The sequence below is a fragment of the Coturnix japonica genome, chromosome 4 (assembly GCF_054131305.1).
Source record: "Coturnix japonica strain WE chromosome 4, WE-NBRP24, whole genome shotgun sequence".
Taxonomy (NCBI): Eukaryota; Metazoa; Chordata; class Aves; order Galliformes; family Phasianidae; genus Coturnix; species Coturnix japonica.
Genome location: NC_140666.1, coordinates 37,366,917 through 37,393,612, shown reverse-complemented (window position 1 = coordinate 37,393,612; position 26,696 = coordinate 37,366,917). Strand labels below are relative to the sequence as shown.

The following is a 26,696-nucleotide window of genomic DNA, read 5'->3' as shown; positions in this document are numbered from 1 at the left end:
TCTACATGTAGACATCATGGATTTCCATTGCGCAATCATGTACATACTTGCATGAAATTGCCGCCCCATTCAATATGCAAGAGATTCAGTGTTGATGGTGAAGAAGACTGCCATTAAGACTCCTCTATTTTTTGTGCACAAGTTAAAAGTTATGCAGATACCTAGTTTAAGGCATTTGAATTTTGCCCACAGCAGCTTCACAAGAGTTTCATTTTGCTGATGGTTCATTTATGTAAAAGTGTTTGCAGAGGTATTTGGTATTTTTGGATGCCTAACTTGGGATCTTGATGACTGATTTGCAAAAATGCTGAGGACTGAGAACTTAGATTTCTGCTGCAGCTTAAAGCTTGTGTTTAAAGCAAATAGAATGCAAAACTCTCTGAAAATGAGGTACGACATGTCTAAGATTGGAAGCCTGCAATTTATGGATACTCTATATTCTGTTTTGATCAGATTTTAAAATGTATTTGCATGGCTAGTGATGTGGATAGTCTTGTAGAAGAAATTTCAGAAGAACCTCCCTACTGGAAATGCAGTGTTTTAGCACATTAGGGAAAATGATTATGCTCTTTCATGCATTTTTGGGTACCTACTTAGCTGTGAAAAGTCTGATCCTATGTGCCTTAGCTACTAAGTACTAAAAAGATCATAAATAAAACCTGTTCCTCCCTTGGTTCCTTGCAAAAGTAAATCTGATAGCATCTAGGAACATTTGATAACTCTCATGATGAGTCCTGTCAAAAAGCTCATAATGAAATCACTAATTCCATCTTCGGTTCAGAATCTGAGTACTATGGGGTAATCAAGTGCTGGAATAATGCACTGAAAATGGAGAAAACAAAATATCTCAAAAGGTGAACACTGTGATCCTGATACAGTGAAATTAACAGGGCTCATGTCGATCATGAAATCAAGGACCATATCATAGAGCACATGCAAAAGGGACTGTAATGCTTAACTACTTGAATTTGCAACTTTTTGCAATCACATCTGAATACAGTTTTTACATACATATATATAATTTTGTTTATAATTTTGTATATATATTATATACATATAAAATTTTGTTTGAGAGACATCTGAGAAAATACATATATCAAACTTATAAGTCTGCTATCTATTATTAATACAGCAATCCTAAACTGTAAGCACTACAAGCTTTATTGCACCTCAGGCTGTCATATATCTATATTAAATGAGTAATGAATGCACTTCTTCTATTTTGAGAGCTAGCTACCAAATTCTTACAATTGAAATCCTCTGGAAAACAAATATGAATCTGGATAATGAGACAAGTCTGCAGTGTTGATGAAAATAAATGTAGAGTTTGTTCTAACACAGCTTCAAAAGAACAATCCATTTAGAGTCATTTTGTATATCTGTTCTAACTATCTCATTGTATGGAACATGAAAATGTATTTTAGAGTTGCGCCTGGCATTTCACATTGAATGGAAGCTCAATCATTGTTTAAGATTTAAAGACTTAAAGTGTAATTTTGTAAGGAAAAAAAACACCCCACATTTTGAGTGTGAGTCTAACACCCCCCACATTCCCTCCTTTTTTAAAATCATTAATTATTACAATTTGCAGCTGGACTACATGAATTCTGTGGATATTTTTGGATTTTTGTTTAAATCCTAACTGGAAATTGTCGGGTTTGGGCCCTTCATCCTGTGACTGTATTCTAAATGAATGGGCTGCTCCAAAAATAGTGCATCCGATTTTATTATGTTGTCCAATTATGTCAGAGTTGGTGGTATGGCAGTAGAGGCTGAAGCATGCTGTTTTGTTGATGTTAGACAGATACCAGTAGAGGGCCAGTCTAACAAAGTGGTAGCTGGCATGTGATATGCTGTGTGAGGTATCAGATATGGATTACTTTCTCACCTCTGAAACCAATTTCACGTTGAATAACTGCAGCAATTAGTGAAAAATAGCAGTACCCTATATTGAATTGCAATCATAGTTCAAAAGAAAGAGAGAAATACTGTATTTTCTAATATCAAAGATATAATGTTTTAAACAAAAGTAAAATGAGAAAACAATGAAACTAAAAGAAGCAAGGAACAATAGGTACATTTTTACGAATACTTCATTGCATTTTTCAAAAGGCGAACAGTCGTAATGGTAGACAAACCAAGCATATGTTCTTTTCTTTATTGCATTTTTGGTCATTCCAATCATCTTCAAACAATCTAGATTTTTATTTTCTCTTATGTTAACAAGAATTATTATTATTATTACTATTATTCTCTAATATTAAAAATAAGTCATGACAGTGGATGACCTTTACAATTTTCAGCTATTTTCTTTGAGTACCCAAGACCTAAAAAGTGATGTTTTCAAGATGAATCCTAACAACTTAGAAATTTCTGAATAGTAGTAAGGAAAAAAATAAGTAAAACATGCTGATGTGACTTTCATAGGCAGATGATACAGACCTGATTCCAGCAGTGAGCAGCAATTTTATTGCATAGAATTACAGAGTGAATGCTTTAGTTCTTGCGAAGATAATGCTCACTCTCTGTTTGTAGTATGGAGTAAAAGATGTCTAGTTAGCATCGGCATAAGGTATTCTAATTGAATTTGTACTCATCAGTAACTTAGCTGTATCTGTGATTCTTCTTGTTTGTGACCTTTCTCGTGCCTCAGTTGCTTTTAAGAAGCACAGAAATGTTTCCTCCAGCAGTTTGCAAAATTATATGCTATATGCATTTCCCCATCCTGTAGAATATGATTTATATATATATATGCAATATATATATATATTTGTTGTCTGGAACTTAATGATGTCTTCCAGAAAAGAATAGCTCACTGTTTATCAAAGTACTTCAGGGCTACATTGAAAAGGGAAACATTCTGTGTGTGTCTTTCTCAATAACCCTGCCTGTTCTAAGAGTTTCTGTGTTAGCTGGTTTCTAGTTTTCACATCCTTTGGGGAAAAAAAAAAAGAGGAAACTCTTATTATCACATGATTTTCAAAATGAGAAAATTTTAGCAACTGGCAGGGAAATGACCTTCTTAAAACACTATAAATTAAAACCTGGCAGTTGTTTCTTAAACATTTTTTTTAATAACTGATGAATTTGTAGACTCAAGCTCTACATCAGAATATTCTTATAAGAGTGTGTTAGACCTATGTTCCATCTTGTTGTATGTGGCATGTCCTTTTTAGTATGCTCTGCATGTAATTTATAGCTTACTATTTGACAAATTCAGTCCAGTGTTGAAAAATGAATGGTATGAAGGGGCATTGCCAAAATAAAGTTTTTCTGCCCAAGTACTGGGAAACAATTAGAGGATTCTTCATATTGAAGTCTGATAAAATTTGTCTATTGTAACTGTTGGCACAAATGGAAGTGTCTATGGCAGACTGGTTGTATGTTGGGTTGAATGGTAGCATAGAACTAAGCAGGATGCCTGCGTTCAACAATATTTATATCATAGGGATGCATCTTTCCCAGTTGCTAATTGTGCTATTACTCACTTTTCAGTATACTTTTGCAATAGTCTGGAATTTAACCAATTCACTAGCTAACTAGGCAACTTAAATTTGAATTCTCTGTTCAGTAATTCCCTATTAGGCTGGTGGTATTTTTCATCCCTTGAAGGTAGGTAGTATGGTTTGTCATTTCCCAGCTCTGGAACTTTGGCTGTTCTCCGTTTGTTCTAAAGAATAACCACCACATCCATTAGCTCACTAGGATGATTTCCTTCTGATTTCTGTGAATTTTCTTTTGTTGCAGTGACAGTATTACTCATTAAAAAGTCAGTAACTGTATTGCTTAAGAAAGCCGTGGTAAATCTATTCTATCAGATATTTTAGATAAAAGGCCAAGAATGTGTGTATTGTTTGGATGGCAAGTGAGAACCAGATTTATGATGGATGGATAGCTGAACTGCTGTAGTGGTTCTAGGGGACAGAAATGTAAAATGTCACAAAACCAACAGGTGAATTGACTGGTTCATCTGGCATGGGTGAATTCATCTGGCATGGATGAATTATCTTTATAGACAAAAAACAGTCTTATTTAAAGCCAAAATTGTAACAGAAAATCTAGTTTTAAGATGCTGTTAATTAAAAGGAAAGGTTTATTTTTTTTTATAAACTTGAGCTTTCCCTAGTATATCTGCTTGATTAGTCCTGCAGCTTATGTTCAAGTCAAGTTTTAATGGACTTTATTATCCTTTCTTTCTGTCATGAGTTCTGGATGTTTAATTATGATATCAGAGATCAATGATCCTTGCATTTATTTTTCTCCATTGTATCACTCAATGACATGACTCTGAAATGCTTTTTTGGCAGTTTTGCCCTTCAACTGTAAACTGTGATTCTGTACTTCTTCATTAATGATCTTGGAGTGCATACATAACACCTTAAAAGAAAATATTAAATGTAAAATAGTCCCATTAATTTCAGAGCAGGGACATTCTATTTAGACTCCCCTTTCCTTGCACAAGGAGTACAGCATTTTTCATTTTGATAGATGATTTGCCTTGTTATAACTTTTTAAACTAATGGATATAGAAAAAAAGGTGTTAAATAAAAATGGTATGTCAAAAAAAATGTGACATTCACTTTATTTTATATGGAAACGAATGTAACACAAAGTGATTTTATTGAACTGTAACAGAAAAACACGGAAAGTTCAGTGCTGAGTTGGCCTTGAAATTTGTTGTAATATAGATCCCTTCATGTACAGATGCAGCTTCAGATATGGCTCAAATGGTTAATAACCAGGACTGTTAACAATACCATACTATGAGACATTTGGCTCATTGTACTTTTCTGAAAGATATGAAAGGTGTTCTAACTGAGCATCAGCATCTGCATCCTGGAAATAAGTTACATTTGGTGTTAACCAGAAGGAAAACTAACTCCTCCTCCACACTCAAACAAGCTTCTAGGGAGGCTATACTAATTGTTGCTACAAAAAAGACAATATTCATAAATCTGCATTGTTTTAGCTGTCCCTGCAAGCAGGAATGAGGCTACAGTTTCCAAGAAAGTGAGCCCTCCTTACATGAGCTCCTTTATCTCATGAGGACTCATACCTCTTGAATGCATTGTCGAGTACATGGACAAGACACACTTGTAGGATTGTTGAGGATCAATGTCAAAACAGAGATAGGAATCTATGAAATCTTATCTCTTTCTGTTTTTTACTAGGGTACTGTTAGTTGGTATTGCTTTTTGCCATGTCTTTTCTGGTCTAACTTAAGGTGTGCTACAGTTTATGATCAATAAACATTTTCCATTAAGATTTGCATGCCTGTGAGAATTTTTGTTGTGCTTGTCACTAGGCTCTACTCAGTAAAGATTGAGCCGTATTATTTAGTGAGTGTCAGAATATATCTGTGTATTGAACTAGCTGAGGTATTAGACAGTAGTTAATTGTATATTTCCAAACTGGCATCTTTCTCCTGGCTTTTAATCATATCCAGTAGCTGCACAGCCAATAAATCTGCATACGTCTCAACATTTTGTCTTGCAGAAGTCCACATATTATGCTGATATGTTCAAAGTAATAAAAAGAAATCTAGCTATAGGAGTTACTAATGTGGGTGTCAATTGCATATAACTATCAGAGAAAATATGTTGATTGTTATCCTTTTTCTCTTCTTTAGCTTCTGCTGCTTCTGTAAGAAACATCAAAAAGCATCAAGCAGTTGAAATGGCTTTCACATTGTTTCCTCCTCTTGGTGCAAAAGTGAAGAATATAATTACAGTGCCACTACCATGGCTGCACCCTCTCATAGATGGAAGAGGTGGATCCAAGAAATCAGGTAAAAATTTCAGCCTCTCAGAAGGTTGTGAACATAGTGAAAGGCATAATAATGTTGTATCTTATGCATCACCAAGTAAAATCCCTGATTTTCAGGAGTTTCCAACACAAAATCTGCTAATTCAGCAACCCAGCATCACACTTAATTTGCAGTATTTTTTCTGTGTATCAATGTTATAAAAAGCATGTTCAGTTGTCATCTTTTTGAAGGTCTGAATTCAGGACAAAGCTGATTTTCTGCTGTTTTTGCCTCTGAAGGCAAAGAAGGCAGGCAGACATTCATGAGTAAATGAACCGAGATGTGCAGTAAGAATCCATGATGCTCGTGTAGAAGGCGGGAGATGGAAATATTAGAGAGAACCTCTGGTCTATGCTAGTGTTAAGGTTGTACCGCACTGTAAAGTCCAAGCAGGTAGATAAACTTAGAGTGCCTCAGAGTGTTATGTGACTGAGAGGTAAGTGAGAAAGGGTCAATGACTGCAATCAGGAATTGTGTGAACAAGAGGACAGCCAAAGAAAAAAAAAAATCATCACAATTAAAAACCCCCCACAGCACTAAGAGTTATGTAGCAGGCTGTTTATTTTTGGTTCCTTAATCTTAGAATAAGGAGAGTTTGCTTCATAACAGGCTTGGAGTCAGAGAAATTATCAGACTAAAATTCCATATAGGAAATATCTATGTTTCAGACTTATTATGGCCTTTCCCCTTAGTTTTATAAGTAACAGAAGCCAAGCTATATGTTAGAAACTGAAGGCCAGGTCTTCTTGGTTCTTCCTATGCATTCCTGTGGTATCTTTAGGCTCTGAACCTATTCCTGGGGTTTTGACCCAAAGTCAGCACTCTGTATGTTGCACAGATCAGTGGAATTTAAGAGCTCTGACAGGAAAAGTTTCCAGCTCTACACGCACAGTTTATTTTCAGACTGTGTATGAAATCAGAAGATGGGTGGAAAGAAGAAATAAGTGCAGGAGGAGATGAATGTGAGCCACCCCTTACCTGGACAAAGTTCTGTGTTCTTGCACTGGAAAAGGAGCGTTGAATTGGAATTAAAACAGTTGTGCTCATCCTTGATGTTTTAACAAGATGGTCTCTTTCTCCTGTCAAATTTATCAAAAGGTTCTCCATGACAACTGCTGTGAAAAAAATATTATTAAAAACAAAGCAAACAAACAAACAAACAACCCCAAATTTATAATTAGAAAAATTTTTAGTCTCTCAAACCTCAAGCAGGATCTGTTCTTAAACTAAATGATTTTCTATGACTCTGTTTTCTTAATAATTCATGACTCTAATAGCTGTAAAGCTTAGATTAAGAATGAAACATAGGATTTATTTTAACCTTTACAAGTATTTTTAAGGCAAACTTACAAAAGCTTTTCCCATTTTCGTTGTTTCATTAACCCTTGAACTGGCATTGAAAAATGCTAAATTATACTTTCTTTGAGCCCTATCCCTGTCTGCTATAAATTCATTGATTTTAATACAGAAAAGCTGGTTGAGACTTGGAGACAGATGCCGTTTGTGTGAGATTATTAGTCTGTCATGACCTGAAGTATTTAAATGTTCTCAGGTTAATCAGTGTTCTAGATAACGGCTTCTCTTTTGAAGTGCTCATTCAGTTCCTTGGTAGCATATTGTTCTTTCAGATTTTGGTTATAATGCAGTCAAGAATAGTAGAAGAGACAGAAATAGATCTTTCAATGAGATTATGATCTATATGGTAAGATCTACCTCTGGAGGGCGTTTTTGCTTTATGACCAGTGTATTACATCTTCTTGAGTTACAGCAGTTATTAAAGTGGTTGACAAGAGAGATGCAGTAGTTGCCTTGAGATTAGTCTATTGAAGGAAGACTTTCTGCAGCTCAGAGACTCCTCTACCAATAAGTGTTTTAGTTCTGGATAGCACTGCAAATTTATTGTTTTACCATTAATGCTCATAAACACTGTAAGATTCATATACTCCTTTTTGCTTACTGGGTCTGTTTCTGTGTCCTCTGAGATATGTCAGTCTCTTGGCAGGTTACTGAGAAGCAGTGAACACCCACTTCACCCAGTTCCCAACTCATCTGTACGCAGGGCTTTTGCTCACTGGAAAAAATCTAATCTGAGAGAAATAATCCCTGAACTGTGATTGTATTAAATTCAAATATGGAAGTTCCCATAGGTATATATTTACGCTACATATGTAAATTACAGATTCTAGTGCAGTGTGCTGTGAATTTCTAATCTAAGTATAAAAATTCTACATATGATTAAATAAATAAGCAGAAATTAAGCTTTAAAACCCTTTCTGAAATGCAATAGTTTTGTTCGCATCATTGATATACAAAGCATGTTTTCATAACATTTCTGCACTTATATCAACTACTATTGCTCCTACATTTCCAGTAAGTAGTGTGCTAACATCTCTTTAAAGGATGAGTAATCTTTACTGTATTTTTTAACGGGAAAATGGAAGATAATACTCATTTCCCCCTGGAAAAAAAAACTATATAAAAATGCATCTTCCCACTCAATTTATTTGCCAGCTTTTGTATTCAGATTGCTTCACTGATTAAAAAGTCACAGCATCAAGGTTTAATTCAAATTCAATTTTGTCACTGCAGTAAGTTTTTCAAGCATTTCAGCTTTCCGTATATCCCAATTTCAATATATGAGAATTGGATAATATTTCAAACTCACTATTCTGAATTGCTTTTAGGTGGAAAGAAGCTCCTTATTTAAATAATGGTATGGATGATTGAGCATTACTTTCATTTTGCTTTGTGAACAATTTGAATTAAATACTAAGCAATGTAATACTGTTAATGGTGACATAAAGTCAGCTTTTCTCTTTGCGGCCAATATTGCGGTACAATATTTCCTTTAAAGGAAGGACAGTTCTTTTTTTACTTTATCTGCTACAAAAGTCTTATTCCTCTATGAAACAAAGACATCGTGGTGGTTTTTAGTTGTTGTTGCATTGTTTTTGTTTGTTTATTTGCTTGGCTGTTTATTTTTAGCAAAGTAAAATTTTTGCAAAGTTTTATTGCAATAAGGAAACAATACCACAAAAAATTAACATTACTGTGCTTTCTTCTTAAATATAACTTCAAAATATCAATATTGATAGCATACTGGTGGGCTTAGTGTGGTTAATGTGAGTGGCTCAAGTAAGATTGTAAAAGGTTTTTGAAGAAAGTCTTGTCCTTGAAAAACTGATTTAGAAACCTAGTGTTTACCTACACAGCCTCAAGGAGTCAGTGGGACCCTTCAGTGGTATTTCAGATCAGTCCCTTCCAAACAGAGCAGCCTGTTTAATCATTGCTAATGTTATTATGAGTGTAAGGAGTCTCTGCTAGGGATGCTTTCCTGGCAATATTCAGATTTTTGAACTCCTTTCACTGCTAGACAAAAATGTGATAAGAAGGCCCTGAAAGGATCATATCTTACCAATTAGGAGCGCTGCAATATTGTGTTCACTCCTATCCTGTACTTAAGAAGTTTTGCAAACATGGACTCAGCAGTTCCATGGGACAGAAACAGCGAGGAAGGAAGGCAAAATGGAAGGCTGAAGCACTAGTCATTCAGAGGGTAGAATGATTATTCAACTACCTGAGAAAGGGGGAATATGACAGGTGTTTAAATGTCTGTATGTAGTGCATATTAGCTCTTTCTTTTAGCTTTGATGTGATTTTCCCAGTTTAATTTACATGGTATAGCTTCGAAAATAAAGAGATGATACTGAAAAGCTATCATGGCAAGCTTTTCATATGGTGTCAGTTTGGGGTAAAGGAACAAAAAGTTCTATTAATATCTTTCTAACATTAATCTCTGCAAGATGTCATGAGGAACAGAATTAGAGCAATATGTGGTCTCTGCCATCTTTGACTGTTGTGACTCAAAGACACTTTTGATCGCTTTAAAAGAAAACTCAACATCTAAAAAGCACATGAACGACTAGAATTTCCACAACAATCCAGTTCCTCATTTACATCCCAACAGGGTCAATTTTCAATACATTTCACATAAGAATGAATACACTGTTCTCACGATTGTTTGTGAGGGTAGTTCCCCATATTCCATTCTGTAAACATACCCCACAGTGTTAGATCCATGCTGTGACCAACAATATATGCCCAGTGGGCTAGGCAAGCAACATCCACTATATGTTTATATTTTTTTTCTTTGCATTTCTGCAAAGCTTTTTCTTCCACTGCCTTAGTCTGGCAGTATATGTTGCTATAGTTTGGGGAACTGTAAAGCTGTCTGTAAAAACCATGTGGGAATTCAGCCCTCGGCCTCACAAATGAAAGATCAAGCATTACTCTGCAAGGCCTTTTGTTTTGCAGATACTTACAGGGTATGCAACAGGGCAGGAAAGCTACTCATCAACATAAGCGTCTGTAGCTGTACATAATATGTGGCTTCTTGTGTCTCGTTTAAGGTGATAATTGTAGCTGTTATGCTGTGTGGCAAATATGTAGCTCTGTTAGTTATCAAAAGAATCTGAAGTAAAATTCAGCCTAAAAATTCTTTAAAAATCCTGAAAATAACAGCTTGACTCCTCAGAGAAAAATATATATATTTTTTTTATTTCATGAAAAAAAAGAAAGAAAGAAAGAAAGAAAGAAAGAAAGAAAGAAAGAAAGAAAGAAAGAAAGAAAGAAAGAAAGAAAGAAAGAAAGAAAGAAAGAAAGAAAGAAAAATAAGAGAGATTATTTAAAATTTCTTTAGAAGAAGGCAAAAGAGATGTCAGATCCTTTACAGCCCATTTTATATATGATTCTGTATTTTTAATGTGGCATTTGGGTTGTTGATCATTTAATAATGAAATACATCTAGTAACTTTTAAAAAAGCCAACTCTGGTGTAATTTTGTTTTTAAGAGATTATAGGAGTGGTTTCAGCTTTCAAAAATCTCATCTATCACATTTCAGAGTCAGAGTTTAAAATCTGTTTGACCTGTATGTATGTTTGTGACTAGTCAATTAAATCTCAAGGTTCTATTTCTGTCTCCTGACTAGATCAAGTAGACCCCCTGAAACACAAACAACAGTGCATGATAACTACATATTGACTTCCAAATAGTCTTTGCATTATGGTTATCTGAAAGTCTGCTTAAAAGATGCAGAGAGAAGCCTGAGATAGAATTACAAAAATATGACACGGTGTATTCAAATTATTTTGGTGATGTGTCCTCAAATACAAGCTTGAACCATTTTGAAGTATGTTAGGATAATACAGAATCCATGAAATGCAGATACAGGATAATTTCTAAACTGTTCTGCGTCTACTGAATTAAACTGATATATCACAAATGTAAGGCATAATTCACTATAGATTGCAAGGACTAATTTTAGTACAGGACTTCTCTTTCAGGTTTTGAAAACAAGTGCAATGTAATGTGTTAAAAACAAGTTTTACAGGTAATTTTATTATGAGAAATAGAATTGAATATGTACACATATAGGCATATATCATTGTAGATATATAACTATTAATATTTATTATATTGCACTGAATAGTAGGCAAAGAGCAGAAATGGATTTGGGAAATGTTTTTATTTTTTACTGCAGTAGTCATCATCCTTTCTTTCTGCAGCTTCTGAGTGAAAGATGTCACTATTTTTCAGTGATACTTGTTAGTCTCAGATTTCCTTCAATGTATTTGAAATACAAATTTCAAACCTTTCAAAATAGATGAGAAAAAAAAAAAAGAATCAACCTGTCACTTTCATTGTGAACCAACACACATTTTGGAAATATCAAAGACAGCAGCCAAAAACATTTGGTCTTATCATAAATAATATTTATTACTGGATTGTCATTAGCTGCTTATCATGACACAAGATATAATCCTTTCTAAGGAGTTAAAATGAGATAGTATCGCAAAGAAATATTTATTTGCGGTTACAGTGGAGTTTGTCTTACTTATGTGTCCTGGTAGGCTAAGAACATGAGTCTTAATTGCAATACAGAATCAAGATACCCTTTGTTAGAGAGTTTATAAACCCAAAGGTATATTAAATGGCTGCTAGGATCTTACAAAGCGATTGTAAATAATTCTAGTATGAACCTAACCAGAATTCTGCTCTTAAACTAGGAATTAAAATTTCTGGGAAAAATTGCTGATGAATTCATGGCAGAACAATAAATATTTGTCCAACTTTGCAAGTGCTCTGGAGATATTTTGTGTCCCAAAAGTTAGAGGCAGAAATTTGTGCTATAAAAAAATAAGTGAAAATAATTTTTGCTTGAAAATAGATGAGGATAGGTGGTTTGCAGTTTCAGAAATATAGCATTAAGTTAATTTCCAGAACAGGAAGGATTTGCCCTATGCATTAGAAATACTTAATAATAATTATATTTCATCATATATCTTACCTGCACTTTGAGAGTCCACTTGAATGAGGATTTCATAATTCATAGAAAATAAAAGAATGTGTGCAGTTCTTATTGAAGAATGAGTAGAATAGGAAGATCATCTAATACTTTAGTCTCTGTGCTAAAAGAATACATGCAAAAGGAAATTTCAAGTCAAAATTTTGGTGTTTAATGGCATAGGTATACAATCAGTGATTCAACTCATTTGCTAACATTTTTCTCAGTCTAAGGTAGAGAGCAGAAGAAAATCCTCAGCAAATGCTAAAAGTCTCTTAGGTTTGACTTCAGTGGTTGCAATAAAACTTTGACTTCAGGGGACCATAATTGCCTCAAAGAGATAAGTGCTCTGTATTACATGTATAGCAAATATACACAGACTTACAATTTTAGTAACTTAAAAGCTTTGGAATTCCACAGCAAGAACTGCATTTCTTGTGGGAATTACGTCAGAACAATTCGAAGATCAAATGCATTGGAAATAAAAATTTTAATGTTACAGATGAAGACCACAATATTCAGAATGGTCAATCTGAATAACATTATTTTGTTGTTGTTGTTGTTTTAATTACAATTACCATTTCCCCTTCCTATATATGTTTAAGTAGATAGCTTGTTATTTTCCTGCAATTTTAACATAAAGTGAGACTTGCATGATGTACCTGAGGTGCTTTTTGTTTTTAAAAACAGTCTTTTAATTAACTGAACACAAATACAGCTTTATGTGTAAAATTAAAAAAAAAAATCAGTAGTCAAATCTATGATTCATGCTTGCAATCTTTAGAATGTGAAATCCATTGGCAGGATTTCTAAAATCCTACAAGTCAGTTATGTTTCATAAAACTAGAAATTCTTTAAATCTGACTTTCTTGGCTCTTGAAACACATTTACTGTTTATTATTACACATTTATATTCTTTTTGCCTGCTCTAACTGCTTAGTGTACCGCTTTTCATAAATGTTTATGTTGTTTTCCTGTAATGTTTGATAATTAAATTGTTTAAAAATTTACAGAATATTTAGTGAATAACTTGTGTTTGAAATAAGTGAAGGCTACATACTGTAATCCTGCTGAAATATCTACTTGTGTTTGCTTTTAGATACTATAGGCAAAACATTACCTTTGTCTGTTTTACTTGATGCCAATGAAGATTTTGAGCATAAAGGGGATTAGTTTTCTGAATATCTTCTACATCCCAGTTTCTGCTGTTTGTAGCTTTTATCAGGCCTTCAATCACAAGAAGAAATGCTGAAGCTGTTGCTTAGCAAACTCCTTACTTTATCAACAGGAAGGATATTTCAGAAGATATTATTTGTAGTATGGAGCTTGAACCAATGATCTTAGTGATCCGATTGGTTGAGTTCCTGATGATGACTCAGTAATATCTGGTGCATGTGACAAATTGTACATAGAAATGTAGGAAGCTGCACACCTGTAGTTATTTACATTGCTACATCACATAAAGCCAGGCCCTGAGATTAATAGGCATGCAGATTAATAAGACACTGTCCATAATAAAAGAATGTCCTAAGCATTAGTGAGTTTCTAGTAAAAATATTAAGAAGACAGGATTTCAATTATTTGAGGCATTTTTTTTTTCCCTAGAGTCATTGCTGCTGGACTTATCCTGTGCTGCATTTGCTCCCTTGAATAGTCTCTAGCAAGTATGATATTTAACAAAAATGTTAACCGTCTTGACTAACATGCTAAAGTTAGAAATGCAGTGGCAAAGTTTTAATATTCACTAGTCTGTTTTCTTTTGGTTATCCTGAAAATAGTGTCTGTATGCACTATTGGCAGCTCCAAGGACTACAGTGAACAGGTGAGGCATTATCTTTCCAGGAAATACCAGCTTGATATCTGGAAGCAGATATGGTTTTGCCCAACTCAGTTTGGGTCCACCTTCTAACTTAACAGAACATGTAAGTAGCTGACAGATGATGACATAGCTAGAGAGCTCAAATTGTATTCTGACTATACTGCCAGCTAGCAAACAGGAAACTTTCACTTCTCCAATGGTGGTCTTAAAATGGTCACCTTTTTGACCAAGAAAAAGCATTAAAAGTTTACGATTAGAAAATTAAATCATCTGTCTTCATAGATGTTAGCACACGGCTATGTGTACTGAAACATACTGAAGCAGCTGATGTATTTGCTATCTGGTATTTAGAATGCTTCTCGGGGAAGAGATTATTTAAATCTCAATGACATGTGCATCTTAAATGGAGAATACATAAATCTGTATCTAATTTGACCTTTGATGTTAGGTCCAGAGCAGAGATAGAGCTTTAATTGATGTGTAATTGTTTCCTTCCAGAGATTGATTTTCACTCACTTTGCACTCAGGCATGGCTCCATGAATGCAGTTTTTCAAGGGCTAAGAACTTTTTCTCCAGCTCCTGATGCTCTATCAGTTTCTTTTACAGTGAAATTAGTTATTTCAAACTTTCATCACTTAGTTCCTTGGAAAGAAGAGGAGGGGAAGGAAAAGAAGAAAAGGGAAGGAGTGTTCAGATATTAATTTTTCGCTTGCTCTCAGTCCTGCTATCTCCCTTCAGTCTTTCCTGATCTGAGAGTGAACCATCTGTTCCTCTCACCTTCCAATTTTTCCAAGCAGTTGGTCCAGTTTTTATAAAGCAGTGATTTTACTCTCAATATAATGATGTCTCCTCTGCAACTTTCATGGCTAAAGATGCTCAGATAACACCCAAATTTTATTGTTGATCGAGACAGTTCTTTGTTTATGTTATTGCAAACTCTGTACCATACAGCAAATATTTTTTGTCATGCTGACTTAAGGTTATGTTCAACTCCTGGTTTGGATCACATCACTTAGAAAGTAGAAAATCACTTTTAAATTTACCATTAGAGTGCATGGAAGAAAAAGAGATTTAAATCCAAGGCAGCTGTTTTAGCACCATTAGTATGTAGGAGCAACAACAGAGAGATCAGATTTGTGAAAGTAAAAAATCTTTTCATTCCAATCACATGAATGGCAGATGGGCTGTTTGGGTTAGCTGAACTAAATCCTGTGGGAGTGTGGGAAGCTGAGCTGTGTTGTAGATGTGCTGTGTCTTTTGGGGGAAGTAATCAGGCATCTGCAATCACAGAGGATCCCCTGTCTTTGAGATCAGGGCAATTCTACCATGAAAAGAGGGGAATAGCATGTTTATGCCTACAGAGAGGGTGCACAGACCTGCTACAGTAAAAAGTTTATTTCCTATTGCTGCCTGCAAGAACTTCCTCTAAAGGAAGATGATCTGTGAAAGGTATTACTCAAGTTCTGAATGCTATGGCTTTCACTCAACAAAAGCAAGGAGACCAATGTAAAATTAGCTTTCTTGATCAAACATGGCAATCTCAACATGAAGATTTAGCCCCTTGTTCACTTATCTTCAATTAAAAATAATTAAAAGTAATAATAATAATAATAACAGAAGTCCTCTTAAGTTGTGACAGTGTCATTATATCTACCTATTCTGTGTGAGATTTATGTCCTGGAGATTTAGTACATGCAAAAAGCCGTAAGCAATCAGCAGCCAATATTTAAATATTTAGTCCTGCAAATATTCAATGAGGTTACTTTGTCACTAGGAACACAAAGTGAATTTGTCTAGATAAATTATTTGGCAAGCTCCACTTTTTAAAAAAGCGGTCATTTTGAGCTGTATAAAGTGATACTCAGACATATCTCATTGAATGGATTATTATGCCAGTCAGCAGTGTGTGTTGCCAGGAGTATAGATTATACATGTAGATAACAGACAGAATGACTGACTGACTGACTGACCATCCAGCCAATCAACTTTACGTGCCTCAGTTTCAAGGAAGAAAAATTACTGGCAAGTTAAAAACTCCTGGATAAGGATAACGAGGTTTAAAATAAAAAGGATGGTACTACCTCTAACAATAGCATTGTGAATGGAGACATTGTCATTCTCAATGGAGATCTTCTTGACTCAAATTGAATAACAGTGCTGTTTTTCTTCATTAAGACCATTAAAATCTGTAAGACTATGGTATCTGGATAGACAAAAAGATTTTAAAAAGCAATGAGGAGAGACTAATGCTCATTGCTGCATACTTACTTGATGAACCCAATTAAGTAAAAGTTTGTGCTAATTTGAGCTCTGAAAAATCTGAGCAGAACAGCATCGCCTTTGCTATTGCATTGGTTCAGAAAACAAAACCACATTTTTTTTTTCTCAGTATCATCATATAAATATTAATTCTGTCTAGAGAGCAAAATGATTTTTACTATTGTAGCTGGAGATAAATGCTATTTGTACATAACATCAGAAGATGAAAATTCACCAAGATTCATTCTCTGTGCCTAACTGTGCTGTCTCAATGGAATGTCTCTGGGAATATTGCAGTTTTCTATTGTTTTTTGGAAGAACTAATATTAGCATGAAATGTGGTAAGAATTATTTAAGAACCTAATTGCATGCTCTCTATCTGGCATTTGAATTTTGCATCTTCAGAATTAATCTTTTCAGCATGCTTTATTTAGTTTCCGTTAATACCCTGTAATTTAATAATTGCAGTGGGAGGCTGAGAAGAATATGGAACAAGGAAAAATTTGCATATTTCTTTGATACATTTGGTTGCGATAGGCTCTGACCTTTTGACTGTTCTTAAATAGCAGTTTTACTAAAGCTGGTGTGAACACTGCATGCAGTGCATGGAGGGGTTGGACAGGGACACTGTAAAATCTTTTTTTCTACTCATTTGTCATAGGACTAAAGGAAGTGTGAATCAGTCGACCAAAGATCTGCAAAGCTGTGTTAACTATGTAATTCTTGATTAAATCTTTCAATGTAGAAATCAGACTGAGAATAAGAAAATTTAAACTAAGTCTAACTGTGAAAGCAGAAAAAGATTGCTTTTTCTGTTGCCCTACGACTATAGTGAAAGCACATCTGAAAAAAATTGTCTGTGACTTCATGTTTGAGTTTTTGCCTATTAAAACATATTACTGCAGGCCTCTGTTTTTTGCACTTGTAACCTAAGTAAAAAAATGGCATACTAGAAAGAAATCTTCTGGAAAGATTGGCTAATGGCTATGTAAACAGCAAATGCTTGCCGCAGATGGGCATTAGGAGGTTTTATTTCAAAGATTCAGTGATTACTGTGAACAGCATAGAGCTCTGAAATATGGCAGCAAGACATCTCTTTTGGATGAGACCTAGATGAGGCAAAGTCTTTGGAACTAGAAGCTTTGGGACTGTTGACTCGGCTTAAGCAGAGAGAGGGCTGCAACAGCTAAGAGACATAGCTGTGCTGCTTCACTCTTCTGCAGGCATTGAGTGTGATGTGAATGAGAGGAACCCCAAATTTGCCTGTAAGCAAGGGATTGTCTACAAGGCACCATTATAGGGACATACACTTGGTGTATGGATTAGGTCAGAGACTGCTTAAGCAAACTGGACATAAATCAGCATGTGGGTCTGGATGGAACCCATTTTGACAGAAAACTGTAGTGCTGTTTTTCCAAAATTCATACACACTGGTAAAATAATAAGTCATTACAGGACAAAAGGTGTTTCTGTTGCCTGCAATATGCTGGCTTTTATCTAATGAGAAATTTTTTGCATCTAGATATAAATATATATTGAATTGAATTATTGAAAAATAGGTGTTGGCAAAATAGAAAAAAAATGCATTATGGTATGTGTTATCTCTAAAATTCTTGTCTTCGTGTCTTTATTTCAGCACTTGTGTTTCATCACCTGACTCATCCTGATGGAAAATGTTGAAATGTTGAGGGACATAGTTCAGAGATAACTAGTGGTGATGGGTGGATGGTTGGACCGGGTGACCGTGTGGGTCTTTTCCAACCTTGGTGATTCTGTGATTTTTGAGAACATTATAAGCTTTGTTGAGTTATTGACGTTTGACTAAAGATTGAATAAGGATTATTTACAAGATAGAGATATCAGCATTAAGAACTTCCCAGATATGTGGGTATGTTTGTATGTTTCAGGTATGATTTATAAGGACATGATCTAATATTCTGTTGTGTAATTTTGTTAGCTTTTCAAACTTCAAGAAATGCCTGCTTCAACTGCTGCAGTAGAAAGAAATTGTTCTGCAGCAAAAATACTTGGACAGATTGCAGAAGTCTGTTAAATATTAATTTAATTAAGGCTGAATATTCAACTAAGATTAATAGCAATGATATATAAAAATACTTTCATGAATTTATTTAAGAAGAGATGTAATTAAATCTATCAAAACTTATAACTAATACTTTAGATAATAAGTGAAGCTTATAATTATTTAATTGTGTATATGAGGATAATGTAGGTACAAACATGAAAAGATTCTATATATGCTTATATATATGTATGTGTGTATGCATATGCAGATGTTGCATGCACAGATATATATTTAAAAATATGAATACAAATATATATATACATATATATGAAGATAACTGAGGAATTGGAAAATAAACTGTTCTTAGGCAGACTCTTCTTAGGTGGGAATATGGATTCTCATCTGTCAGAGTATCTACAAATGGAAAACTTATTCACTGCACAAGCATTTGCCCTGCCCATGCAGTTTAACACATCAGCAAGTGCATTGTGCTCTGCTGAGAGGCTGCCATGGTTTACACTGAGGGACAGCACTGAAACCATTAGTGGGTTTGTGCTCAATCCTATCTCTGTTACAGTTCGTGTTGAAATGCTCCTGTGCTGACAGGTCACCACTGGCAAGCTGCTATGAGCCTGATGCTGTGGTTTTAAATACTGAGGAAAGGCTCTGTTACGTTTGGTGGGCTTATTAAAAATAAGATTTTATGCTGGATTAATCAAATGAAGGTTTGGGTACCTATTCAATCTAATCTCAGATGTGTTATCAAGATTAGCTCAGGATTTTCTTACTGTTCTTTTGCTGGTGAGATCAGTTGCTGTGACCAAAGTTAATCAGCATTTCAAGACTCCAGACACACATATGTAGAGATGAATCATTTTCTGTCCCACTTCTGTTGTTACAATTATGTGATGGAAAGGAGAATGCACCAAAATGCCCTTGCAAATGAGCACTCTACCCACCTAGCAAGAAAGGAACCAGGCTTAGATTCAGAGTATGTAGCTTGGCTTCGAGTCTATGCATGAGAAAGCTTACTGTAAGACCAGAATTGAATTATCTCTATGTTCAGAAGTTAGTTACCCTTAAATTCATCTCTGCAATGTCTAATTTCATTTTCAGATTTTTGCGTAGTTTATCTTACCTAATGAAGAATGTTGCCACAGCAGATTATGCTTCTCGGAGAGGAAGTCATCTTTACTGGCTTTAAAATAGCTTTCTTCAAAACAGTTCTGGGCAGATAGACATGAGTGGAATAACAAACAAGACTCTTAGCTTTAAATCCAAATTAGAAAGCTTTATGCTAGTGTGAGTGTATCAGGATTGCATTGTCAGAGAAGGGCAAAATGCTAACAGCATGAGAAAGTTTTTAAATTTTGAATATTTAATTCATAATAAATGGAAGGTAGAATAAATAAAAAAGTCATTCTTTTTCATGATTTTAGGCTGTAAGTTGTCAGTACATCCAAGCTCATTATAGTATGGCTTATTCTTAAAATACAAGCTACTTTGTATTGCAGCACAATTTCAGTTGCTTTGTTTCAGGCTGCTGTTTTTGTATCAGGATAACCACATTAGGAGTAATTCCACCTTTCCGTGACCTGGGTCACCCAAATGTGTCTAAGATGCCAGCTGGAACCCATGAAGCCACCACAAAGGTGGAGGTTTCTTTTAAATGGTGGCCATCCTCAGCAGATATAACTGCTTGCTGCAGGTGCTGTGTTTGATTCCATGAAGCCTGGAAGCTGATAGAGTCCTGCAGTTGTAACTGTGGGAGCCAAAATGCTCTCCAGATTCTTCTGTCGCTTCTCCCAGCTGGGAGAAGCTGTGGTAGAATCTTTTCTAAATGCCTCTCCTCCTTGGCACAGCACAGTGACCCAAATGTCAGGGTCCCCATGCTTTTCTGTGCATCCCACACTCTGATGTTCCTACCTTGAAGTGGTCCCTTTTGAAACTTAGGACCTCCTAGCTGCTTCCTCTTGAAATCTCAGCTCTTCATCAGTCTTACGTTTTGGAGATTTACACTAGATAAATTTCTTCTTGGAAAAGGACTATTGAATTCAGAAACACATACACAGAGCTCACTCAGCATTCCCAAATGAGGTCAACTATCTCTGACATGTTAACTAGATGATTTAGAGGCAACAGAACAATTAATTTTATGCTGGAAACCATAAAGATGGATGATCTCTGGAGAAAAATCTGAGGAGTTTTACTTCAGCTTGTTTTTGAGGAATAGCTTGTACAAGAAGAATATGTATTTGTATTCATTAAATTACATATAATAATAATATTACAGGGAATGTATTCCAATAGTAATGTATATATGTAATTATACGTATACAGCATCATACAGTAGAAAATGTGAGCAATAGCACTTTCAGGACTCATAAGAAAACCAAAGATCATGCCTGCCCATCCTTCTACCAGTGTTTATTAGTCCCACAGCAATAAGACCACCTTTTATTGGCAAGTGAAGCTATCTCTATTGGCATCTGAGAAGCTTAAATACTAACCAGTCTGTTGCATTTTCTTCTCTCCTTAATATGCAGAGGATTACCCTTGTGAAGGACTACATAAATAGAAAATGTGATGGCTTTAGCTGCCCTAAGCTTGTCTTCTTTTCCTGGCAACAGTTTTAAGCATTACTGTTGCATCCATGTTATGTGTGAATTCCCTTGTGTAAATCCCATTAAGGTTAATAGAATTTTAGTTTAACTACTTAATAAATTTCAAAGAGGATTAACTTTTGAGAAATATTTAACCATCCATAATGCACAGAACACAATCCCTTACCAGCATGAATATATGGTAGCTGATACAGAGAAGCTCTAATAGAGACATGATGAAGCAGTTTCTTATTTTATATGTAGAGAAAAGTTTGTACATTGGCTATGTTTCAAAAACATTTGTGTCTTTTACTGTTTGTTTCTTTTGTTACTTCTACTCCTTTAGAAATGACATTCTCCAAGCTTATGTCCTTCTAGATTTGAAATAATAACACATGATTTGAGACACCAGTAGTTCCATGCTGTTGTATCATAATGCAATCTTGTTGTAAAGGAGCCACTGGGCCCTTTCAGGGAATTAGACAGTAAGAGAGCTGCTATGCAACTGCATGTGTTTTAAGAGGATCTTGTGACATTACATTACACATTATACTGTATGCATGTATAAAAACTGCATATAGCAGTGATTATACACTGTATAAGCCACACTTTGTAAATTTGAAATGGGCTTATAGTATTAAGTACAGATTTCCTTTAAAGTGAGTGTGTTTGTCCCTTGGGAGCTTTCAGAGACTCAGTTACCTCCAGTTTCCTTTCTCCAAATGCTGTTATATTGGATTTTCCAATTTAAAAAGACGTGCTTAGATAGATAAACCTGTTTTGTTGGAGACAGCCACAATCCTGAATATTTTGTCATTGGTGCTGCCCTGAAGGCAAGGCAAGGATACTTAACCATGGGCCAGCATCCCTTCCTCTGACCTTTTGTAGAGGAATGGCATTCCTGGTGAGCGAGAGACAGCCCACTCCTCCCAGCCCTCCCTATAAAACTGCAAATATAGCCACCAAACGTAGAAAAAAATGTCCCAGGTTTTCTAATGCTCACCTCTCTCTCTGCTGGAGTTCTTTGTTTTTCATGTTGTTGCAGTCCCTCTGTACCTCCTGCTTTTTATTTGAGTAGGGAAGTCTGCCTCTGTGTAACTGTAAGTTGCAAACCAGGGTGTGAAGCAGCAGAATATTTGATTAATAGTTACACTCAGGAGACTGACCAAAAATTTCATTACAGGTTTCCATATTTCTTATCTCCTAGAGAATTCCATATCCAATAACAATATGACTCTTTTCTTTACATGCCAGCCCTGTAACTCTGCGTGTGATCTGAAAGTCAAGCTGTTGTCTTTGCTTTTAATGAATTTTCTTCAACAGAAATCTACTTTACAAGATTGCTGCTAACTTCAGCCTGCATAAAACTGTTTTTACAGCTCTATTACTTCTGGAAAAAGCTGAAGTGAAAATAGAAAGATGTAAGAAAAGAAGAAGAAAACAAAAATTGTTCTTTTTGTAATCAAAATAGTTACAGTCTTAAGTCCTTAGAGAGGCACAAGTGGTTGAAAAATAAAATGTCATGTCTTCACAGTCTTTTTTAATTGCTATAACTTCTAATAACTAGCAACAGTAAACTGATGCAGTAGCATCCATCTGGACAGACAAGGTGACTTATGCGCCTCTAAAACTGAAAGGTAACTTAAGTATAGTTCATTCAAACTAAAACTAGTTTCCTAGGGCCCATAGGAGAAAAGTCACTCAAGATTTCAGCCTATAGCCTCACTTTCACAGAAGGATGGAAACTGTCCGTTTTCCCTTTACTTTTCAGTGCACAAGGTCATGCTTGATTTTACCTTTGATTTTAGCAGGTTTTGGTAGCTGGCTTTACAAAAGCTGATTATCTGTATTTGTGATACTACCTAAGAGTGCTCTTTCATCAGCATCATTTGTAGTTTTCCATCTTACCTCTGTGACTAAATCTTGCAGTTCTCAGAGTTTTTGCCAGCTTCGTGACAAAGTCATGCAATTCTGTCTTTAGTCAGTTCAAGGCATATTTGTTTAGTGGGAATTAGGCTGCCGTGTCTCTGATGCTGATGGGTGTAACATTTATATTTGCTGCTGTACTTTTGATATTTAGAGATACGCATTCTTTTTTCCTGCAGTTTTTAGACATTAGTAGATAACAGTTGCAAAATTGTTGCATACTATTCTATCTTTCAAGATGAAAAAAGCTAACTCAAACAACCAAGGTAAGTTCACTAACACATTTGCAAAGTGTGTTTGAAATGTTTATGAAAAGCCATGAACAGTTGCAGAGATGAGCAAATCAAAAGCTCTTCAGCTAAATGATCTGTTTTAGGCTGGCCCACAGAAGTCAGTACCTCATCACAACATGTCATTAAGATGTTGTAAAGTGGCTTCTTCTGCTTTACAATATACTTATACAGCAAGTTAATTTTTGGGTAGCACCAGATAACTATGGAGATCTGGCTTATAGCAGATTTTTACTTCTCTGCTTTATAGGTATCTTCAAGTGTCTTGAGGAGTAATTATGAGAATACTTTCTATGGTCAGGTTTTGTTGTAAACAAATTTAGCACTCTGGTTTTGGGTTGTTTATTTTATGGGATATTCCTAATTTTGTTTTGTGTACTTCCACTACTCATTCTCACTTCTGGTGTCATCACAGTGCTGAGGCTTTAAGAAACCACATGTACTTTATCCAACAAGGAGAGTTTAGATGAGACAGTCTCCTTCATATGCAAAGAGACCAAATGTATCACATGCAGAAGAAGAAAATTTTTTAAATGAATTTAGATTGACTCTTCCTATTTGGACTGTTCTCTGAACAATCAAATGTCCATTTTTTTCTTTACTGAAGCAGAGAAGCTATAGCTTAAATATGTGTATTATATAAATCTTTATTTGGTAATGGATTTTATATAATTAGTCTATGGATATGGTCTATTTTCCACAGATCCTGCCAAGAGAGTTTCCATTCTGGAGCTTTCTGCTTATTTCTTACAGCTGCTTCTCCTTTTTATCCCTTCTGTTGTTATTCTCCTCCTGTCTCCTTGTTTTCACTACTGATGGAGGAGAGGCTTGGTTAGACTTTGAAATCGTAATATGTTCTTGGCAATTGTTGCTTTCTATACTCTTTGTAATTATTCTCCAGCAATTCCAATTTCATTTTCCAGTTGAGGACTTGCATTGTTCAATCTGAATGCTGAAGGTACAAATAACCTTTTAACAGGGATCATAAGGAATGTTCTGGAGGTGGAGGCACAGCACGAGTAACATGCTGGCCAAAACAGCGATGGCTGTTTTGACTGGAGCAATGCAGGAAAGAATCCTTTTTAAAACAGATCTTCCTTTCCCACCTAGCCCCTAGCCTATTTCACAATGTCCTCCTCTTGGTAATCACACCCTGCAAGAGCACTGTCAGCAAAAGAGTGATTTGTGGGACTGTCTTGTTGACATAACTTTTTACAGTAGCGTGGTGCTAGATAATGCACAAAAAGTGGGGTATGTGTTTATGCTTGTCTGTATGCCTCTTTGCAATCATCTGAGGTATTAATAATATGTAGTTTTAAAAGAAAATAAGTTGTTTTATCTCTGTGGAAGTCATTTGCCTATCTGTTACTGAGATGGCATTAATCCTAGTCTTGTCAGAAGTGGGGGTTGGACTCAGTGATCTCTGGAGGTCCCTTCCAACCCCTATGATTCTGTGATTCTGTGAATCAGTCTTCCTCCCTGCAAAAAGAAGAATGGACATGGAGGCAGCAAAGTGCTGTTTTCTCACATGTGAAACTATTTGCAGAACAAAGTCCTTTGTTTGTTTGTTTGTCTGTCTGTGTGTTTGTGTTTGTTTTCTCTACTTTTGGAACATATTAGAAAGCATCCTGCTCTTGTTATTTCTTTTGAATAGTCTATTTTATGTAGAAAGTAATAGCCACATGGTAAACTCCTATTCATCAAAACAGTGCCAAATATGTGCCATTTTAAAGTTAATATATGCTATTTCATTTTACTTTAGAGCAAGCCAAAACACATACCAAAAACACAGCTCTCAGGGTGCTGGTCCTATTTTCAAATGAGTATTTACTGTGTGAAGCATTTTTCTGCAACAAGCCAGGTTGGTAAGGAGATGTTATACAAATGCAGTACAGATAGTAGTATTTGTCCTCTCCTTATGATGAACTTTCCTTTTAGTTGTAAAAACACATGTTTTGCTATTCTTGGCATGTCCCGTTTTGGCTAATGCAATCATACCTGACTCCATAGTGCCTCCCTTAAGTTCTTGCATTTTAGGTGAGTATCTCCAGAGAACATTAAGATGACCATAGAGTGTCTTGCTTTGTGGAATCGGTGTGTCAGTACGTAAGAATTTCTGTGTGAACTGTTAGATCCTTCTGTAGGTATCATTGTCTGGTGCATGTTTGGCCCCATTTTTCTTTTTTGATGGGTGCCAGGAAATCTAATTTTATTGTGTGCTGGTGATGTTTTTCTTTCTTGACCTGGTTAGGATGAGGAGCATAAGTTGGGTGGGGCAGTGAGTGACCTATCTGGTGCCTGATTTAGTGTTTGACAATTCTGATGTGGCAGGGGAGTTAGAACTGGATAGTCACTGAGGTCTCTTCCAATGATGCTATGATGTCTTAAACTAGCTCTCACAGACCTCTTCTTCACAGCAAAACATGGCCCGTTTCAGGGCAGAAAAATATAAAAGAGGAAGATTCCTGGAGTTATAGGACCATGTGGTAATTATCTTCCTTTCCAGTATTTTGCTTCATAAGATTTTAAACAATGTTCTTTACCTTTTTGTGAGGTTAGTGTTTTAAATATCTGAAACAACGTCTTCTTGTTCAAAAAATGCAACATTTTACTGAGAAACTGTGTTAGCAATTCTTCAAACAAGTTTAAAAATTGTGTATTACAGCAAGGCCAAAACTTGAACAAAATGGAAAACACTTCTTTATATTGCCTGCAAAGTTACTGACTGAGGAGTTCCAGTAACTGGAAAATGAAAGTAGGAAATAAATATAGTAATAACATGTCTTTCTTGGACACACTTGAACACTGAGTTTGTCTTACGAATACGGCCTGGATCTATGAACAGGGGGAAGTCAAGTCAATCCAGTTAATGATTTGTTTATTTAGAATGAGAGTTTCATCTCCATGAAACAAGATGAAAAATTATTCTAAGTTTTTGTTGATGTTGGTATTCGTTGTTTTGAAGTTGAAATATTGGCCTTGGTTAACAAACTTCTAAGGGCTTTTTGTTGTTGTTTGTTTTTAATTGCAGTATTTCCTCGTCGAAAATCAAAAAGGCCTGATTTTCAAGTGTCAGCTGCATTAGTGTCTTCTTCAATAAGAGAGCAGAATGAAACACACCTCTCTGATTAGAATTGATGGTATTTCTACATGAAAAGGTGGTGAAGTCTTAAGAGATCAAGCTCCAGAGTTGACACATTCTCTCACAGGGAAAGAATATTGCATCTGAGAACAAGCAGGACACAGAGCTCCTTCACGTTGAAGATGTCCTCAACTAAAACATAATAAATGTGAAAATCAAGCATGTTGCATAATTTTTTACCAGTTTGCACTTGATAGGGTGAATTAGTGTGCAGTGTGCACAGTGAATTCAAATATTAAAGCATCATGACTTAGACAACTGAAAATAAAAATGTAAAATTGTACCAACTGGTAATCTTTACAGAACATTATATTGTTGCTTTTTTAATAGGCTATTTGTCTTTCAAATTTATAAGGGATGGGGCTTTATACTATCCATCTTTCAGTAACAGGAGAGGCAGCTTGTTTGCTAAGAAGTCAGGAAGTATTTCAGAATTTGGGGCCTAAAAAAACAATTTCATGTCTGATTTTTCTCAGTGGATGC

At 35.4% G+C, this 26,696-nt stretch overlaps 1 protein-coding gene across 8 annotated transcripts in view; it reads left to right on the top strand.

Moving 5' to 3' along the window:
* The window catches only part of IQCM (IQ motif containing M), a 125,642-nt gene extending 99,270 nt beyond the window's left edge, over positions 1 to 26,372 (top strand). For all 8 annotated transcript variants that reach the window (XR_014945296.1, XR_014945295.1, XM_085544988.1 and 5 more), the window contains 2 exons: positions 5,630 to 5,788; positions 26,103 to 26,372. Coding sequence is in view for 6 of the 8 variants with exons in the window: in XM_085544988.1 (XP_085401114.1) it covers positions 5,630 to 5,788; positions 26,103 to 26,203 (260 nt within the window). In the remaining 2 variants the exon portion in view is untranslated. The remainder of the gene's footprint in view (positions 1 to 5,629; positions 5,789 to 26,102) is intronic.
* The last annotated feature ends 324 nt before the right edge of the window (positions 26,373 to 26,696 follow it).